The sequence below is a fragment of the Periplaneta americana genome, chromosome 15 (assembly GCF_040183065.1).
Source record: "Periplaneta americana isolate PAMFEO1 chromosome 15, P.americana_PAMFEO1_priV1, whole genome shotgun sequence".
Classification (NCBI taxonomy): domain Eukaryota; kingdom Metazoa; phylum Arthropoda; class Insecta; order Blattodea; family Blattidae; genus Periplaneta; species Periplaneta americana.
The window spans coordinates 175,736,080-175,754,760 of NC_091131.1; the positions used below are offsets into that span (position 1 = coordinate 175,736,080).

An 18,681-nucleotide genomic window follows, 5' to 3' on the forward strand; every position below is an offset into this window, starting at 1 on the left:
CTCTTTGAAAATGTGAAAGGCCTCTGTTAGAAACATGGTCAAGTAATGTTTTTGCAATTTTTCTTTTCTACCATTCTCCCAGATGGTAACAATGTCTTTCATTCTTGGGCATGTATGAACATTGTCTGGTTGGAAGAAAAATCTAGCAACCATAGAATATTCATGAGTGCCTGCAGATCTTTCTCCATATGATTTCCTAGTTTTATTCCAACACATTCCGCAAGACCTTCTACCACAGCTTGCAGTTTCCTGGGTGACTTCAGCAGTGATCGAGCCATTCTCCACAGTTTTAGAAAATGTTGCCTTCCATGACTAAAGACTAGGTCTATTGGGTGACTCGGAACTGTTATTTGACACATTTAAGCCATCAATCTTCTTTGCTCTCTGTAATCTCTTCCTGTCTCTTTCATATCTTCATAAATCCTCATTTTCTTTTTCACTCATGGAAGCCCTCTTTCTCTTTTTCAGATCTGCAATTCTTTTATTTCCTTCCTTTTGGTAGTTTGGATTCTCAGCTTTCAAACTTTCTCTCATCTTCATGTTTAATGCACTTGGGTTTTTCCATTGTTCCTGTAAAACATTTTAGTACAGATGCAACAGACTTGAAGAGCAAGTTTTGTTTTGACTACAAAGGTGATAGAAATAAAATTATTGGATACATGTCCCATATAGGATGATCACATGTGGGACAACAATGAAAATTATTACTTAGGCCTAATTCATTTTAATTAATAAAACAATTTTAAAATGTGATCGTGCAGTTGATGATTAAAGAAGAAGAAAAAAAAGTTACTCAAAGTTTTTTTAACGAATATCTTTTGGGAAACAAAATATAATCTATTTTGAGTCATGTGTGGGACATAGATGTTCATTATTTTTTTGATTGGCTTAATTAATAATTACTTAACACATTCATAACGTTATAATAATAAAAAAATGTTAAAATATATATTCATTTTTCACTCAGAAAAGGAAAAAGTTGCAGAATAATGTTTGTTAAGCATCTGAGAGTCTCAAAAACAATGCAGTTTCAGTCTAGCGGGAACAGCTGATAGAGGTCATCTTAAATGCAGGTGTACCACACTCACAATTGAAAACATTTGAAAAGGCATTATGTTTCTGCTTAATTCAGGGTTTTATGTAGGTACCATTTTACAAAACGTTTATCAACAGTAATCTCACTAGAGGTTTTGATTTGTCTAGAGAAAATCAAAATTCGAGTGGGATTTAATTGACTGTTACATGATTAGAAGAAAGTATATAAAGAATAGAAGTAACAAAGTACTCCATTACAATTAAATATTAATTGACTTACGAAAATACTGAACTGTCTTCAAATGTATATTATGTATTGTACCATCTCAACATTACAAATATTCCGCTATATGGCAGTAGTGTGTTATGATTAGCTGTTTTCTTGTTACCAGTTGTGCCAACTATAGAATCTTCATTGAACTCTGTGGACGGTTACCAAGGGTTCTAAAAGTCTATAGAAGCCTTGGACTGTTGCTAGTCAAGAAGGCTTTGTTGATTCAGTTCATTTTTGTTAAAACAGTTGCATTACACTTCAATTATCCGGATCCCAGTAATCAACGTCACTTGACAGATAATTTTCAATAAATCTTACTATTAAACAATCTCTGATACGTGACTATCCATAATATCATATAGCAGAAGCTACAACACAACTTAAACAATATAAACAAGTGTTAGAAAAGCTTTAATTAGGGATGATGAAATTAAAAATAAACATGAATAATTTTAAAAGGAACAATTATTGAAAGTACAGTTTTCAAATTGAATGTTTTAGTGGTTGGTGGTTCAATTGATGTTATATTGGACGTGTGAGTAAAAGAAGTGGAACTCGTTGATGTACATGGTGTATTCCTCAATTTATTTAGGGTTATTTGTAAATAGGGTTCAGGGAATATGCACAGCTATGACCAATGATTTTATTAATTCTTGTTCTTGAATGCCAATGCGAGTCATATTTGAAATTGCTGTGCATCGACTGGAGTGGTTGTTTTTTGACGTCCAGACCAGTGCAGTTTGAAATGTTGACAAACAAAGAAACAAATGCTAGGGTAGTGATAAAAACAAACAAATGCTAGGGAAGTGATAAAATTGTGCGATAAACAACCATGATTGGTTGAAAGAGGTCCTTTCGTATCGTTTTATTGGTCAAAAGTAGTATGATGTAGTAAAAGTGTAATAGTCTGAAAGAAATTACGATAAATTCATATTAATGTCCTATTTTTCATGGAATGTCCCTTCATTACATTTCTAATATGAACATGAAATTTAAGCATAAATAAGAAAAAAATAGTCAAGATTTGGAACATTTGTGACATTGATTACATTACATTAATATCTGATTACAGGCTCGAGAGTCTTACAAGAAGCTTGTAGTCTCACATAGACCAATACCAGAATTAGAGAACCTTGCCTCAAAGAAGTACGAGCTAGAAAACCATTCTGTAAATATAACAGAGCTCTCAGCATCCGACTTAGCAGAGAAAAACTTATGGATTGGTACGAGCAAGGTAAGGTTCATAATAATGATGTTATTTTTTTTGTCAGTATAAATGTGTTCAAGTCTTCTTAAATAATTGGCTGTCAAGTAGATATATAGTATTTTACTTTATTATTCTTTAAAACATATTATGAAATATTAAGAATTTCTCAACTGATATTTTATGTTCTACTACACTGTCTTCAAACATAACACAGATTCAAGTTGGGGGATCTTGAAGGCCACAAACAATGACTCACAATGCAATCGGCAAAAATGCTAGCCTACAATTTAAAACTACTGCAGTTCCATTTATTTCTTTAATTTGAGTGGGCAATTTGTTAAGAAATCTAATACTACTAGGGCAACATTGCTGTAAATCAGTGCTCCTAGCGGTGACCATTGAAATCTTGTACCATGTAATAGAGCAGCGATTGTTTCATAAATTTGCAATATTGAAAGTCTCGAAGTAACCATATTTTGTAAATACAGTGACTGTTTCTGATTTGTAGTAAACAATACAGCTCTAAAGGCTACCACACACAGAAAGCTAAGCTACGCAAGCTAAGGAAAAAAAAGCTCTAATGTAGTTGTATGGAATGGCACACACAAAGCGCTATGCTAAGCTAAGGTAAGCTAAGCTACACTAAGCTAAATTTCACAGATCGCCTAGGAGGCAATTTTCATAGTTGTAGTTGACTTCGCGCATACGCATAATCAGTTGTTTTCCTGGCATCTAGCAGATGGTTGTGTTGCATAGGCCAACTTTAATAGTTATATTATTGTTCCTGTTTACTAATTACTAATAATTGGAAAGAAGATCAAGGGAGGAAAGATTGATTGTAGAAATACAAAAATATCCTTGTTGCTATGACACAAGCTCAAATTATTATAGAGAGACAGCCAGGAAGGACAACTGTTGGCAAGAAATAAGTGGAACTCTCGGGATTGATTGTACGCATCTTTTATTCTTTTACATATCTATTGTACCCACTATAATTTACATACTGCTTATGAAATTAATGTATTAAATTGCATTTAAGTTTATATTGCTAACTTATTGAGGAGTTCATTTCAAACAGTCAATCTTTATTTCTACCTCTATAAACATAAGCTATTTGCCATGGAACACTTCCTTCATTCATGAAATAACATATAAACTCTTGCCTAACATTGAAAGCCTCTTGCGTAGCATTACAACCTACACGTGGAATCGAATCAAGACATGCGTCTTGTGTTAAAATTTCCTGTTCACGTTGTCCTTCTGGTATCACGTATATATTCTGCCTCATATAATTGTGAAGAACACACGTTGCCTTTACAATTTTATCAACTAGTTATGCCCTGCATCTAAAAGGCTTTTCATAAACCCTCTATTGTGAAACCAGAATACCAAAAGTACACTCAGGGACAAAAAAAACCGGACACTTCTATATTTGCTTGTATTTTGTTGCCAATTATTTCAAAATGAAACAAAACCCATTTAAACAAAATAATGTTTCATTTAGCACCTTATACGACAACATTTGAAAAAAAAATCTCTGATGAGAAAATTTACAAAAAAAAAATTACAAAGGGCGTATAACTATGGCATCGTTTGGTCTAGCTGTTTTTTCATTTTATGGTGCCTTAAACATTAAAAACTATTTTTAGTAACGGGTATTACCCCCTCTGGCTTGAATAACTGCATCCATATGTCTTGGCATGCTCTCAATTTGGTTAGCAATGTCTTCTTCAGGAATAAGTTCCCATTCTTCGCCAAGTGCTCACCTCAACTCTTGTAACGATTCTGGTCTCGGTCGTCTATTCTTAACATGCCGTCCCAGCATGTCGCACGTGTGTTCAATTGGGTTCATGTCTGGACTCCTTGCTGGCCATGGAAAAACATGGATTCCCACTTCTTGGAGATAATCTCCGACCGCATGAGCAATATGCGGCCGTGCATTATCATGCATTAAAACAAAATTATCGCCTACAAATTGGCCAAATGGCACAACATGATCAGCCAAACATTCATTTGTATACCTATCAGCTGTTAGTCTTCCATTTTCAACAAAAACCAACTCTGTACGAGCATCCGTACACACTCCTGCCCAAACCATCACTCCACCACCTCCATACGGCACATTTTCGAAAACGCAACACTGTGCAAATCGTTCTCCCCTCCTTCTCCAAACTCTTTCACGTCCATCAGGTGAGCACAGATTCAAACGGGACTCATCGGTGAACAGAACACAGCTCCACTGTCCATTTTTCCAATCCCTGTGATCATTTGCAAAACGCAGTCGTTCATCTCGATGCATCCTGAGAAGTCTGGGACCAGTTGCAGGTCTACTTGATATCAGTCCACTTGCTTTCAACCTCCTTCTACCTTTTTTGGCCGAAATTGGGCGTCCATGCATGTTAACAAATTGCTGGGCTACACTAGTAGCTGGCAGGTTGCGCTCCCTAAGAACTCTCAACACCATATACCTGTCTTCATTTGGATTTGTAGCTCTTGGACGACCCGAACCTGGTCTTCTGGTATATTCTAGGGTCTCTCTATACCGTTTTATGGCATCATGGGTTGTGCTTCTAGCCATATTCATAACATTTGCAATGTAATGTACACTGTGTCCATCATCGTAAAGGGCTACAGCTCGAGCCACATCTTCAGGTCGCATCTTGTTTTAAGGCAAATGTTACAACCCCACGTAAACTCAGAAAATGTAAAAAATAAAGAAATAACGAATGATAACGATACTGAAGCACAAAATGGTTGAGACAAAATTGTTATAGCTGAGACTCCGAAAGAAAAATTGGAATATTTGGTTGTAATGGCTTGTTTATAAAACAAAAAACAATCAACAATGTATACACGTCTCCATAACAACAGATGGCTACCATAATATTGTATGAGAAGATAATGTTTTCCAAAATACCAACAAATATTAAAGTGTCCGGTTTTTTTTTTGTCCCTGAGTGTATTTTTAACAATACGTCTGGCTTGTTGTTGTTTTCTAATGCTAGGTGTTTGACTTGCACTCCAATATTTTTCAAAGATATTATCATGGCCAGCCACTGAAGCACAGATTTTGAGGTGTTCCGAATCCATTTCTTGGTTTGAGTTACACAATGGGCAGTTAGGGGACTGATATATTCCAGTTCTATGCAGGTGTTTGGCCAAACAATCATGGCCTGTTGCCAATCTAAATGCAGCTACAAACGATTTTCGTGGTAAATCGGGAATTAACTGTGGATTATGATGCAGAGAGTTCCATTTTTTTCCCTTGAGATTGTGTTATCAAATTTTGTTTGTTGAAGTCTTAGTATGTAGATTTAATAAATCTTTTCACAGAGTAATACGTAGATTTAGTAACAGGTCTGTAAGTAGCAGTGCTGCCCTTCTTTGCTAAAGCATCCGCATTCTCGTTTCCCAGGATTCCACAATGGGATGGTATCCATTGGAATACAATTCTTTTATTGAGTGTTATTTGAGAGAGCGTTTTAGTTATTTCTGCTGTTTGAGATGAAGGTATGTGTTTAGAGACGATTGATAGAATAGCTGCTTTGGAGTTTGACAATACAACTGTATTTTAAAATTTATTGATGTGGCATAGAAGATTCCTGAGACTTTCACTTATTGCAATGATTTCTCCATATCCAAGAGATCTGTAAAGTGAGAAGAGACAGCACCTAACACCTGCACCGGCACCTTGTTCTCTGGAGATCAAGGATCCGTCAGTGTATAAATGAAGCCAGTTTTGTGGAGGGTACCTAATATTAATTGTGTCTAAAGACAATTGTTTCATTATTTCAGTGTTTACTTCTGATTTCAGTATTTCTTCTGTTAAATTTAGATTATATTCTATATTTAATAGAGTTAAAGGGTTTGGTTTAATTTGTAAGATTTCTTTTAAATTAGAGATGTTGATTTTCTGTTTTAATTCTTGAACCATGGATATGAAACTTTTTTGAGTTTTTAATCTACAGAGAGGACTGTATGAATGCCAATTGTTTCCTAGTAATCTGATAAGTTTTTCATCTTGAATCAGTGCTTTTTTCTTCTATTGTCATTTTGATGCTGCTAATATTAGTGAGGAATCTCATAGAATCTATTGGAGTTGTTTTGATTCCACCAGTAATGAGCCTGAGAGCTTGGTTTTGAACACATTCTATTTCGTTTATGAAAGGTGAAGTACGTCAGCACTGGCTGTATAAAAATTTTCTATGTAGTGTTCAAAGTATTTCTAGAGCAGGCCTGCACAAGGTTTGCACTCTCCGAGCCGGCTCACAGCTCATGAGCGGAATGCAGATATTAGCTGTGCTCTGTATAGGATGGACTGGAAGAAGGGGTGATCTCGTACAAAATGTACACAAAAGGAAGTACTGTTACGAGTGTTCGTGAAATGAATTCCCGTTCATTGTTTGCAAAACTATCTTGGACTTATTAATTAATGCAGAAATATTTATTTTACAGAAATAATATAAATTCTGTACCTACTTAAATGTACAATATCATTTTGTTATTTTTTTTATTTATCAGTACATCAAAACGAGGTTTTATGCTGTTGGCAGCTGAAAGGAACAGTAGCCTACTGATTGTAATACAACATCAGTTACAGATGTTCGATGCCTGCCTTTATTAATGTTGATTATGGAAAACAGTTGCTCACAAATATAAATGTTGAGCCAAACATAGCAATCATTTTCACAGCCAGCCTGTGTAGTCGTGGATATTATTGCTAATGTTTAGTCTTGTAAAACTCAACCAGGCTAGTAGTATTATTCAAATGATCTTTAGCCCTTAGGCCACATTGAAGATCAATAAGTCTGAGCTGTAAATTGTTAAATGTTATGTTTTATTTAACGACGCTCGCAACTGCCGAGGTTATATGAGCACACTTAAATGCAATCGACCTGGCCCAGAATCGAACCCGCAACATCGGGCACAGAAGGCCAGCGCAATACCAACTGCGCCAACGAAAATCGAAAAATCGAAAGAGAATTGGGAGGACAAATTTAAAAGGTACGCAAAACGCGTCCTTGCAAGGGGTTGGGGGCTGTACAAAACTAAATATGTGAGCTCCAAGCCTGTTGGCCACTAGTCTCACTCCGGGTTACGCTGCTCCACTGAAGGAGTTCTAGAAAATTTTGAAGGGGAAGCCGAAATGGGACATAATCTCTTAGGTACCACATACGCGAGGGGGACTGAGATTTGATCAAGTGATCACGGAACGGGGCGAGGAGGAGTTGGCTGGTGTTTGCCGTTAGGATGCCGAGACGCTGTCATCTGTTGTTCGATGACAAAGCATGTGAAGGCCGTCAGAAGAAGTGCCGTGAAATCTAAATCTGCAATTTGAGAGGTCCCTGTCCTTTCAAATTGCGACTAATTGAGTGACCTCGTATATTTAATAGACAATTTATAGGTTCTGAACTAGGGCATACGTCGTTTATATAAAGGGAAATATATATCAGGAAGGGCATATAGGTCCTTGGCCCATTTCTTATAGAGCTCATCCCGACATTTGTCTTACGCCTTAGGAAAACCACGGAATACCTTAGGCAGGATGAGTTGTCTCATATATAAGAGACTAGCCAATTTGGCTATTATGTAGGAGGTGATTGTTGTCATGAGCCTTGTTGAATCGTCTCAAATTTTGAGACCAGCCATTTGGCTATATGATGGCTCAATTACGAAGAGGGGGGGTGAGAGATGTAATTGTTAATTAATTTAGAGTAATTAGGGAGATTCATGGGGATATGAGTGCAGGTCCGTGGCCCATTTCTTTTAGGGCTCATCCCGACATTTGTCTTAGCACCTTAGGAAAACCACGGAAAAACCTTAGGCAGGATGAGTTGTCTCAATATCAGAGACTAGCCAGTTGGCTCTTAGGCAGAATGACTCTATGAATCGATGGATATATACTAGCCCATTGGCTCTATGATAGTTCCATCGATCAACAAAAGTAGATATTGTTAGGGAGGGATTTTGTTTAGCCCAGTTAAGACAAGGTCATTTTAAAGCAGTTGCACTATCCAAGGAGTCTCATGGAGTTGAGTCGTGGCTACCAAAACCTGGGAGTAACGCCAGCCTCCCTGTCCTCCTGTCTCAATAGTATAGCTAATGGACCTGTCTGGTGTCTATGCCAGATATGAGCGGGCTGGGGTTAGCACGAGCTTCTGCATACAGGTTCCTAGCCAGTCGAGCAATGAACTCGTCTATGGTTGGCAACTCTAGTTCATCATGGAACTTTCTTCTTGAGGCGACTCGGGGGAGATGGGTAATGAGTCGAATCACCTGGTTTTGGATAACTTGGAGTTTACGTAGATGGGACACTGCTGCAAACCCCCATGCGGGTGCGGCATAGGTAATGACAGAGCGAATGAGGGCCTTATACTGCGCCAACCAGGCCCACCTGTAACTTATATGACTCTGTTTCAACTGGTGTTGAAGGAATTTATTATGATAACTTTAAACTTCTTTCCAATTAAGACAAGATTTTTAGTAGGTTATTTTACGATGCTTTATCAACAGCCTATGTTATTTAGCGTCTGAATGAGAAGAAGGTGATAATGCCGATGAAATGAGTCTGGGTCCAACACCGAAAGTTACTCAGCATTTGCTCATACTGGATTGAGAGAAAACCCTGGAAAAATCTCAATTAGGTAACTTTCCCCGATCGAGAATCGAACCCGGGCCACATGGTTTCGTGGCTAGATGCGCTAACCGTGTGGACCTTAAGACAAGATCTTTGAACCTAGAATTAAATTCATTCTGAATTTCAATTAATATTTGCACATAATCGTTTAACATGGCTTCATCACGAGCAGTTTCAATCGTTCGAAAGTAAGCCATATTACCTTCCCGAAACTGACTTACGAAAAGTGTAAGGTTACGACTGAAATCCCGTAATTTATTCAACATATCAACACTGAGTTGGCCTTTTTCCTGAAGAGAGATATTTAAATTGTTGAAGATTAATATCTTTAGTATCTTTATGTCTGGACTCGTAATGACGCATTATGTTATGTTTCTTTCTACGTTTAAAAATGTTGTGGCGGATAAAGCACTGAGTATTTACTCCAGCAGCTATGAAAAAATAAGCATTTTCCCATGCAACATTGAAAGAATCTGCGTGATCATCACTTTTCCGTCTTTTAGATTCCTCCATACTGTACTGTAGCAGTAGGTAAGCAACGTGAAACAGTTACTGAGAATACGCACTGCACTCCACTAGATAGCTGAGTGGTTGTTTCCCTCTCCTCTACCTATAGCAAGTCTATGTCATTCTGATGTTTCTTCCTTTCTGATTCAGCGAGCAGTAAACAGCTTTCTCGCTCCAAAGGAGCGTGCGCACTTGTTGAGTGCTGTTTGTGCAGGTATGTTCTAGACTCTAGAGCATCCCCATTTCTTTCCTGCTAGTCTTTCCAGAAGGGAGAATCTTTTACGAGCTTTTTCAGAAATATATTTCAAATGGTTGCTCCATGTTAACTTTCTGTCGAAAATAACTCTCATATGTAATGTTCGAAAGATTTTATAGCCACGTGTATTACTCGACATTATTAATTTTCAAAACAGATAGGGGAAGCAGAGTGCTGTCGGTTGGCTCTACATTCGTTCTATAAATGCAATCACTCTATTAACACTAGACAGCAATCCATCATTTATAATGAGAGAACAATGGAGTCCGACAGTTAATAGAAAACGTAGTAGAAAAACAGAATAGGCCTAGTAGCGGAGACTGCATGCTACATGTCGTCAAGATCGGAGTCTGTGTCACTACATTATACTCCAGCTATCACTAGAATTGTTATCTCGATTAATCATTTCACTGACTACAATGTCATTGATGAGTTCTTTGGTTGCACGATACTTATTTTTAACTACATGGTCACAATATTTTTTTCATCATCATAATGACAAGTAACATTGCCCTTTTAATGAGGCAGGCTTTACGATGCAGTAGGCCAGGCATGTCAATTATACCCACAGGAGCAAGCGTGCGCTTTAGAGCCCAGGAGAGTCTGAGAGCTTTACAGCTGAAAGGAAAGAGACAGACGAAAGAGGTAGTATATGCCGCTTGGTCGAACTATATACAGGGATGGCCAGCACTGATTCAATGGACAAAGGGAAGAGAACTTATTAAAACTGTATCCATGTTAATTTTTAGATTTGCCTGAGAAGTATAAATGCATTATAAGAATGTAAGTTTTAATTTTAATGTTCATTTTTCACAAGTTTGATTTTTTTATTCTAAAGAAATATTTTCTCAACTTTTCGTATAGAAAATTGAAATTTTCAGGTATAGGCCTATTTATTTAGTAGCCTTGCAGAATGTTTTCGTAAATCTAATATACCGTATATACGTATTACTGAAGGTAGTGTATTGCAAATTTTGAAAATATTCGCGTGGAAATTGTTTGTAAGGAAATGAATTAACAAAGCAACTACTGTTACATCATAAGCAAAAGATACGTGCCCATGTGTTGTAAAAATGTCAGCTCTATAGCTTCAGCAGATTTCGAGAAAATAATTTAATATTCTGATGATAGGAAGTTCCTCACAAATATCAGCTTAAAAGCATAATGCGATAAGGGTTTTGTTATGTAATATTAGTTACACTTAAAACAGATACAGTACCTAGGTAACTTTGCTTTGTACTGTAATATTGTTTTGATTAGTTTATTGATTACTTTTGTAAGGCTAAAGATACTATCAATATAAATTCCAACATATCATGTCATACTCAATCTCTTTCTTTGGAATATCACTTTATTAATGATGTGTTTTATCCACTTAATACAGTATAATATTATACTACTATGGAATTTAAGTGAATAATCCTTCTTAACTCTCTTATGTTGTTAAGATTTAAAACACAAGTGCAATATTAATAAATCAATGTTAGTACTTTTGTTTTACAGACAATATAGATAATATCAAACAGAAAGAAGCCATATAAAAATAACGACATAAAATTTCACGTTCCGTTTTCTTAATCCAACAGATTGCTTATTCATATACACAACCCTTCCTCTTTCCATACTTAGCGCTTGCTGCCCGCGCACGACGTCAAGGTCAGAAAAATGCGCTTGCTTTGACATCACTGCAGTAGGCAATCAAATTTACCGACTTCAATATTATTAGAGGTGCTTGTACAGATACGGAATTAAAAAATGGGCTGAGTCATGGTAGCAGTCCTCCCCTATGTAGGCAACAAGCGTTGCAAGTCTGTTCATAAGTTCTTGTTTACTGCACATGTGCAATGTGTTGTATCTGGAACTTAGTAAAATTGGGCGATCCAGATTTTGTTTCTGGATCTGTACTTTTCTTTCCTGGAGATTTAATTTTTTCGTCATGAATATTTGCTAATTTTGATTGTTTCAGTGTTTTACAAATAGTGGATTCAGACATTATGCAGAACATTATGTAGCATGGACACTTTAATTTTCTGGTTGACTTTTCTTTATCAAAAAAACTTAATTACATTTCTGATTAATTATTTCACGACCCTCGCTATTGATAGCAAATATAATTCTTGATAGATACCATGTTCTCTTTTGAAAATTTAACATGTGTGAGTCACATGCTAAAAAGAAGAATATCTATTCAGACTGCACACATTGCCTAGCCAAGCTGCTCAATACTCAGTCTTATGCCGATGCACATTGTTCACGTGTTTTGTTAATGAGGTCGCACAGTAGGCGGGATGAAGATGATGATGATGGCGAAATGAACCCAGGGTCTGGTGCCGTCAGTTAAACAGCATTGTTCTTCACTTTGTGTTATTTTTCAAAATTCAATAAAATACTTTAAAAAGTTGCTGTGCGCAGTCAACATGCCAAAATCCAGTCTTTTTGTATCAGATTGTCTGCAGCATTGCAATACGTGCTATAATGAATGAGAAAGTACATACCTAGAAGGTATGGAATACAAAATGGAGTGTATTTAATTTTAAATACAATAATTAGGTGTCAATATTATTTGTTTCAGGTAATATACGAAGATGAAAGTAGTGAGAACAATGACCAGAAAGATACTCAAAAAGATGAATTAACGAGATTAAAATTAAAAACACCAAAAGATGTAAAGAAGATACTAAAGAAAAATGCAAAAAAACAGGTTCAAAAGAGTAAAACATTCAAATTAAAAAACAAGTTAGAAAGGCAAAAAAACAAAAAGGAGTCACTTAAAAAGAAAAAGAAAAGAAAGGGTCATTCTAAGTCCAGACAGGCAGGGAAGAAAGGAAAACGATAAAATTCAATGTATTGAGCTGTGAATATTCTTTCTTGAGTTTTGTTACTAAGATTGATACTTTATCACGCCGAAACGTGTCACAGATTTAATTACAGCTGTTGATAAAGAGTGTACTGAGTCAAAGGACAGTGAGTTTTTAATTGAATCAGATTGGAAGACTAATACAACTAAATACTGTATGTTGTAGAGCAAATGAGTATGAAATCAGTGTACCTACTTTCTTTCTATAGAATATATGTATGAAAATTTAGGAATTCTAGTTATTAAATACACTGCACCCCAGACATGTTTAACCCTTATGATTAGGGACCGGATTTTTATGTAATATCAAGGTGTGAAATATGTACATATTTATGTAAGAAAAATAAGCTGAATATGTACTAAAATATGTAAAATCATGAAAATATTTAATATCAATATCTGGCAGGTATAGGAAAGGTAAGACTCCAGTTGTGATTTCATAGAGCACCCGACTTTTTTACCGCACACTTGACACATTACTATTTTTCCATCTGTAGTGAAAGTGTGAAATTAAATCACAGCTGAGGTGCTGAGGCGAATATCACACCGAACCTGGCAATGCTTTGTTTTGTGTGAAGAGAATTATGGAGGACATATCTACTAATCCTGTAGACACTTAGGACACGAATTAATGTAAAGTGGATATATGTCTGAATTATGAATTACATAAATAATGTGTATATTTGAGGTATTTATAGGGGTTAGCTTTGTGCCCACCCTGTAGATGCTATAACAACCCCTAACCATGCAGCTCATGTCAGACTTGACACAAGTTTTCCATGGAAGGATTAGGAAGAGGGTGAGAAAGGTAGCAAATTGCATGGAAACGGCTTGTTAAGACGTGTGCAGAACAATTATAGTTCGAGACAAATCATGTCGTCCTCGTCCCACTCCGCCACATGAAGACAACGCTGCTTTCTGAGTGACTTTTACAATACATGGTAGTTGTATGAGAATGGTTGCCTTTTGTTCATCATATTTACAGTGGACGGTATGGGGTGAGTGCCTCTATTACTTTCTGGAACTAAGGACGTTATGTTTTGTCCCGAAATATATATTTTCTTGGGTAGGTAAAAAGGCTTTTTAAATCTGTGTATTTCAAATTGTAAACTTCCCCAGCAGAAGTTTTTTTTTTTCTTTTAGAGAAGTAAAAATGAATAAACCCCCAGAATGTGTAGATTTATGTAATACTAAGTGACAATATGTAATATGGGGTAAATATGTAAAAATATATAGTATCAAATTTTAATATATTAATGGTAATTACAAGATTCGCAAAGATTTGTTATTTATATATGGTTAGGTTGAAAGGAATATAATATGTAATTACATAAAAATCCGGTCCCTACTTACGATTCAACGTGTATCTTCTTGAAAGTTCCTCAGTGTGCTGTATATGTGCCAGAGTGTTGTTGGCAGTTTTAAACATGTTATGATTGCTCATTATTTACAATATTTGCCAGTTTTGTAACATATATAATACTATTATTGAACTATAAAATTGTCTTTTGGCATACCCACTTTAGAATTTTATCTGGAGACAAAGTAACCATGTTAGCCACTTTTGTTCAGATGGTCAGTGGTTAGATGCTGGTGGTCCTATTACATTTGAATGTAAGAAACATACAGGCTGTGTGTTCTGAAGGAAACTTTAATCAAAAGAACTCCTCATTTGAGAGACTCATTATAGGCTCTAAAGGACTGCTATCTGTAACTCGCAATAGGAACCTCTTGGTTGTGGTAGACGAATACTCAAGGTTCCCTTTAGCTTTTCCATTTTTTTTCATTTTACAATTCTGTAGGAGATTATACAACAAATTTTGAAAGGAAAATTACTGTTGTTTATATCATCGTTATTTCTGCAATAACTCCTATGTGCAAAATATAAAATTTTTCAGTAGGAAAAGAAAACACATTTATTCATACTATGGCAGTCGTACGTAGGAGACTGTGAATTCTTACATTTTCGAAACAAAAAAATATAATTACATATAGGAGATTTTATTGTTTGCTGTATCACTATTTAAATTATTTAATAGAGCAAAAATTTGAAAATCAATAAATATGTCACATAGGAGTTATTGCCGGAACAATGACGATGTACTCTTGTATAAATTAAACACATTCCAAAATGCTGTCATATTATTGTCAAATTCAAGGATAACCATAAATGCTATAATTTCAGGACAGTCTATAAAAAGGACTAAAATTCAGGATTGTAAGAAAATTATCTATTACTTATCAAAACCACAGAAAAAATAAGTTTACAGTGGATTTCTTCCCACCATGATATAAAGGGATATAAAACAGCACACTTTTTGACTAAAAGGGGCACCAAAATTTTTCAACCATTTAATAACGGACTTTCATTTATTCTGTAAAACAACTAATCGAAAGTAAATTCATATCTGTCGAAAAACGACAAAATTCGGATGGAGCAGAAAGTAAAACCTAGGAAATTTTATTGACTAACCTCTGCATAATCCCCCAAGGGCCACTTACATCTGTCTGCACAGGATAGGAACTTACCATACATCCGCCTATGTATTGTATAATGCAAATGAAGAGATGATCATGGAACACAGCAAAAGAAGCACAGTATTGCTACAAGAAGATGAATCATACAGAAATACTGTAAGACTGCAGTTGAGCTGATTGTCAAGTGCACGGGCATTGGACCGACAGCAACATCATAATTGTCATGTGTACGATATGATGGAGCTTACATGTGCCTGTACCTTCGATCTTTTTGTGTTAGTATTTCTTGATATTCTTGTCGACAATTGGGATTTCTACGAAGCAAACCTTCTACCCACTTTTCCCCTGAAAAGTTATTTTCAAACTTCCCAACTCATCCACTTCTGGCCAAATTTTTTTGCCAGCACACATAAGTCAAACTTTGAAAATGGAAATCCTGATTAAAAACTACTATCAAGTGGTCAGCAATTGCATCCCCTTTTTCTTGATTAAATACAGGCTGCTTTCCATGTTCCATGTATGTTTTCCACTAATATCACTTCCTAGTGCGGTCCTAGGAATCCCTTATCTTTTGCAGCATTTATTGTTGATAATTTTTGTTATTCTATTTCTTCAATCATGGGAGAAACGTGGGGTCAATATCAACGGCAGAAGACTATCTAATCTGAGGTTCGCAGATGACATCGTCTTATTCGCTGACTCAGCAGCAGAACTGCAAAACATGATTGAGGAACTGAACACGAAACAAAGACGAAAACAAAAGTGATGACAAACAACACGAAAACAAAAGTGATGACAAACAACACGAAAACAAAAGTGATGACAAACGCACAAGAGATCCCAATCAGAGTAGGCGACACAGAATTGCAGTATGTCTCTGAATATGTGTATTTGGGTCAAATAGTTACCTTCTCACAAAGAAACCACAAAGAGATCAATAGAAGAATTTCATCAGCATGGAAGGCATTCTGGAGCCTGAAGTTCATATGGACGGACAAGACAATCAACCGCAATCTCAAGTTCGAGGCACTAGAGACATGTGTGATCCCAGTTTTGCTATACGGCTGCCAAACTTGGACATTGTCCGAGAGACAACGCTCAAGTATACAAACATGCCAGAGGAAGATGCAAAGGAAAATACTGGGCATCACGCTACGAGACAATGACAAACGAAACACTGCAAAGACTGACGAACACTACTGATGCAGCACAACGAGCCACGGCAACGAAGTGGACCTGGGGGGGACATGTGGCGAGACTACACCAGGCAAGATGGACCATGCAGTCACGATGTGGGACCCCTACGTCGGAAAGAGAGGACAGGGAAGACCACGGCTCAGATGGTCTGACATGTTTACCAAAGAGGAGGGGAAACAATGGTCGAGGACAGCAAAGAACAGAGTTTTGTGGAAAGAACTAGGGAAGGTCATTGTAAATAGATAACGTAATCAGTGTTAAGATATTGTAAATAGTAAAGTCAGTATTAGTGAAAGTGTAAGATAAGTTTTGTAAATAGTAAAGTCACTGTTGAGAAAGTGTCAGGTAAATAGCGTAAATAGCAATCAGTGTTTGTCAAAGTGCCAGTGTCAGTGTAATGTGTGTAGTGCAAGAAAAAAAATGAACAAAGAACAGAGTGCTGAGACTAGTCAAAGTCTAACAGGGTTATTAACCATGTCACAAAAGTAGTATACACGACAAGCTTGCCTGGATTGGCTCACCAAGCGAGTACACTTGAGCCATTCCTGTCGAGGGGGTTCTAACCCCATTGCAGGAGGCCTGTGCCCAACATGGGACATCATGGCTAACATTAATTCATTCATTTCTTCAATCGCTTTATTAAAATTCACATATTTGTCTTGTGATAACTACGTGTTAATCCATGTGCAGCAACAATACTTACGGTGCCAATATCAATTACTCATCTAATTTACGTGAGGAAATAAAGCACGCCATAATGTTAATCAACTTACACATTGTCAGATACAGGAGGCTGACTCAACACCTGAATTAATTTCAATTGTTGTTTTGCTTGTATTGGCAGAAAATGTAAGTACTGCCATTATCAGTGAATGCAAATAAAATTTAGAAGTTGTGGACAACAGTTAAGTGTATAATTATGATAATACATTCTCTTATTACTAAAAGTTGGACATCATGTTTTTATTACTGACCCAATTCTTTTATTATTTTAATACGCTATCGCTACAGCTGGTGTAATAGCGTACTGTGATCACTTACATGTCAAGTGAAGCTTAAACATCTTCCACATGCATAGTACTTATGTGCCGAAGGTTACAGATGAAAAGTAGAATTATATTATACTGATTACGAAATGATGACTCAAGACTGTTTGATGGTTTATTGATTTTGATATAGGGACCATGCCATTAGACAAAAAAAGTAATTTTGCTCTAGGTTTTGGCCAATCAGTGTATTTCCATGAAGCTCTTGTTTACTATGGCTTTGTAGTACTACTTAGGCCTATGTCAACAAAGAAAACTGAAACAAACAATGAATGTACACTTTTGAGAGGAATCTAATAACTCAAATTATTCAGCCTTTTGTGGCTTTTTGAACAAGCAAGTACTGTAGTTCAAGGAAAAAAGTCTACTACTTGAACTGTCTTTTCTATCAATCAATCTTCTTAATGTATCCAGCTGCTTGCTGACAACGTAAAGTCCACTATAGTCCACTGTAGTCTATTCAGTTGTTTTTCACGAGAAATGAGGGGTATTTTGATCGGTGTTCATTATAGATGCCTGTTGCTAGTAGCCAGAGGTGGGGTGTAGTCAATATATACTGCAGGGCTGTGTCTTCTGCAACTGGTACTGATGATTGTAATTTACTTCTTTTGTGGTTTAAGGATGGACAGTATAGAAGAATGTGTTCCAGATCTTCATCATGATTATTACACCACAGACAAGTAGAATTATCAGAAATGTGAAATCGGTGTAGGTACAATTGAGTGACAATGTGACCTGTTCTGGCTCTTGTTGAAAATGTTTGACTATATCTGGGCAAGTTTTTGTACATTTCCAGGTCATTTGGTTTCTTTTGTACAGACTGTAAAATTTTTCCTTTGTCAGAAGAGAGTCAATTGTTGATCCATAGGTTTGTAAAATGAGACTTTACTGAAGCAAAAGCATTGGATAGAGATATCACTTGAAGAGGTCTTGGTTGCAAATATGTTGCCTGTTTTGCAATATTATCGACTTTCTCGTTTCCAGGTATACCACAATGACTAGGTATCCATTAAAATGTTATTTCCTTTTGGAGTTTTTTAGTTGACTTAGTTGTTTCTGAATTGGAATAATTCTATGTGCGTATAGGTTTGGTACATATTTGATTATATTAAATATAGCCCCCTTGGAGTCGGTAAGTATGCAAATAGATTTTTCAGAAATTTGAGTAACACACTGAAGAGCAGCAT

At 36.3% G+C, this 18,681-nt stretch overlaps 1 protein-coding gene across 4 annotated transcripts in view; it reads left to right on the plus strand.

The window, feature by feature from the left end:
* The window catches only part of LOC138715551 (nucleolar protein 12-like), a 149,885-nt gene that overhangs the window by 49,948 nt on the left and 81,256 nt on the right, over nucleotides 1-18,681 (plus strand). Inside the window, exons 5-7 of one of the 4 annotated variants that reach the window (XM_069848616.1) lie at nucleotides 2,382-2,543; nucleotides 3,025-3,143; nucleotides 12,489-12,626. In XM_069848616.1, coding sequence (XP_069704717.1) covers nucleotides 2,382-2,543; nucleotides 3,025-3,027 — 165 coding nt within the window. In that variant the 3' untranslated portion in view covers nucleotides 3,028-3,143; nucleotides 12,489-12,626. Of the gene's footprint in view, nucleotides 1-2,381; nucleotides 2,544-3,024; nucleotides 3,148-12,488; nucleotides 13,003-18,681 lie in introns of those variants that run through there. The other 3 variants (XM_069848617.1, XM_069848614.1, XM_069848615.1) reach the window with 3 other exon arrangements.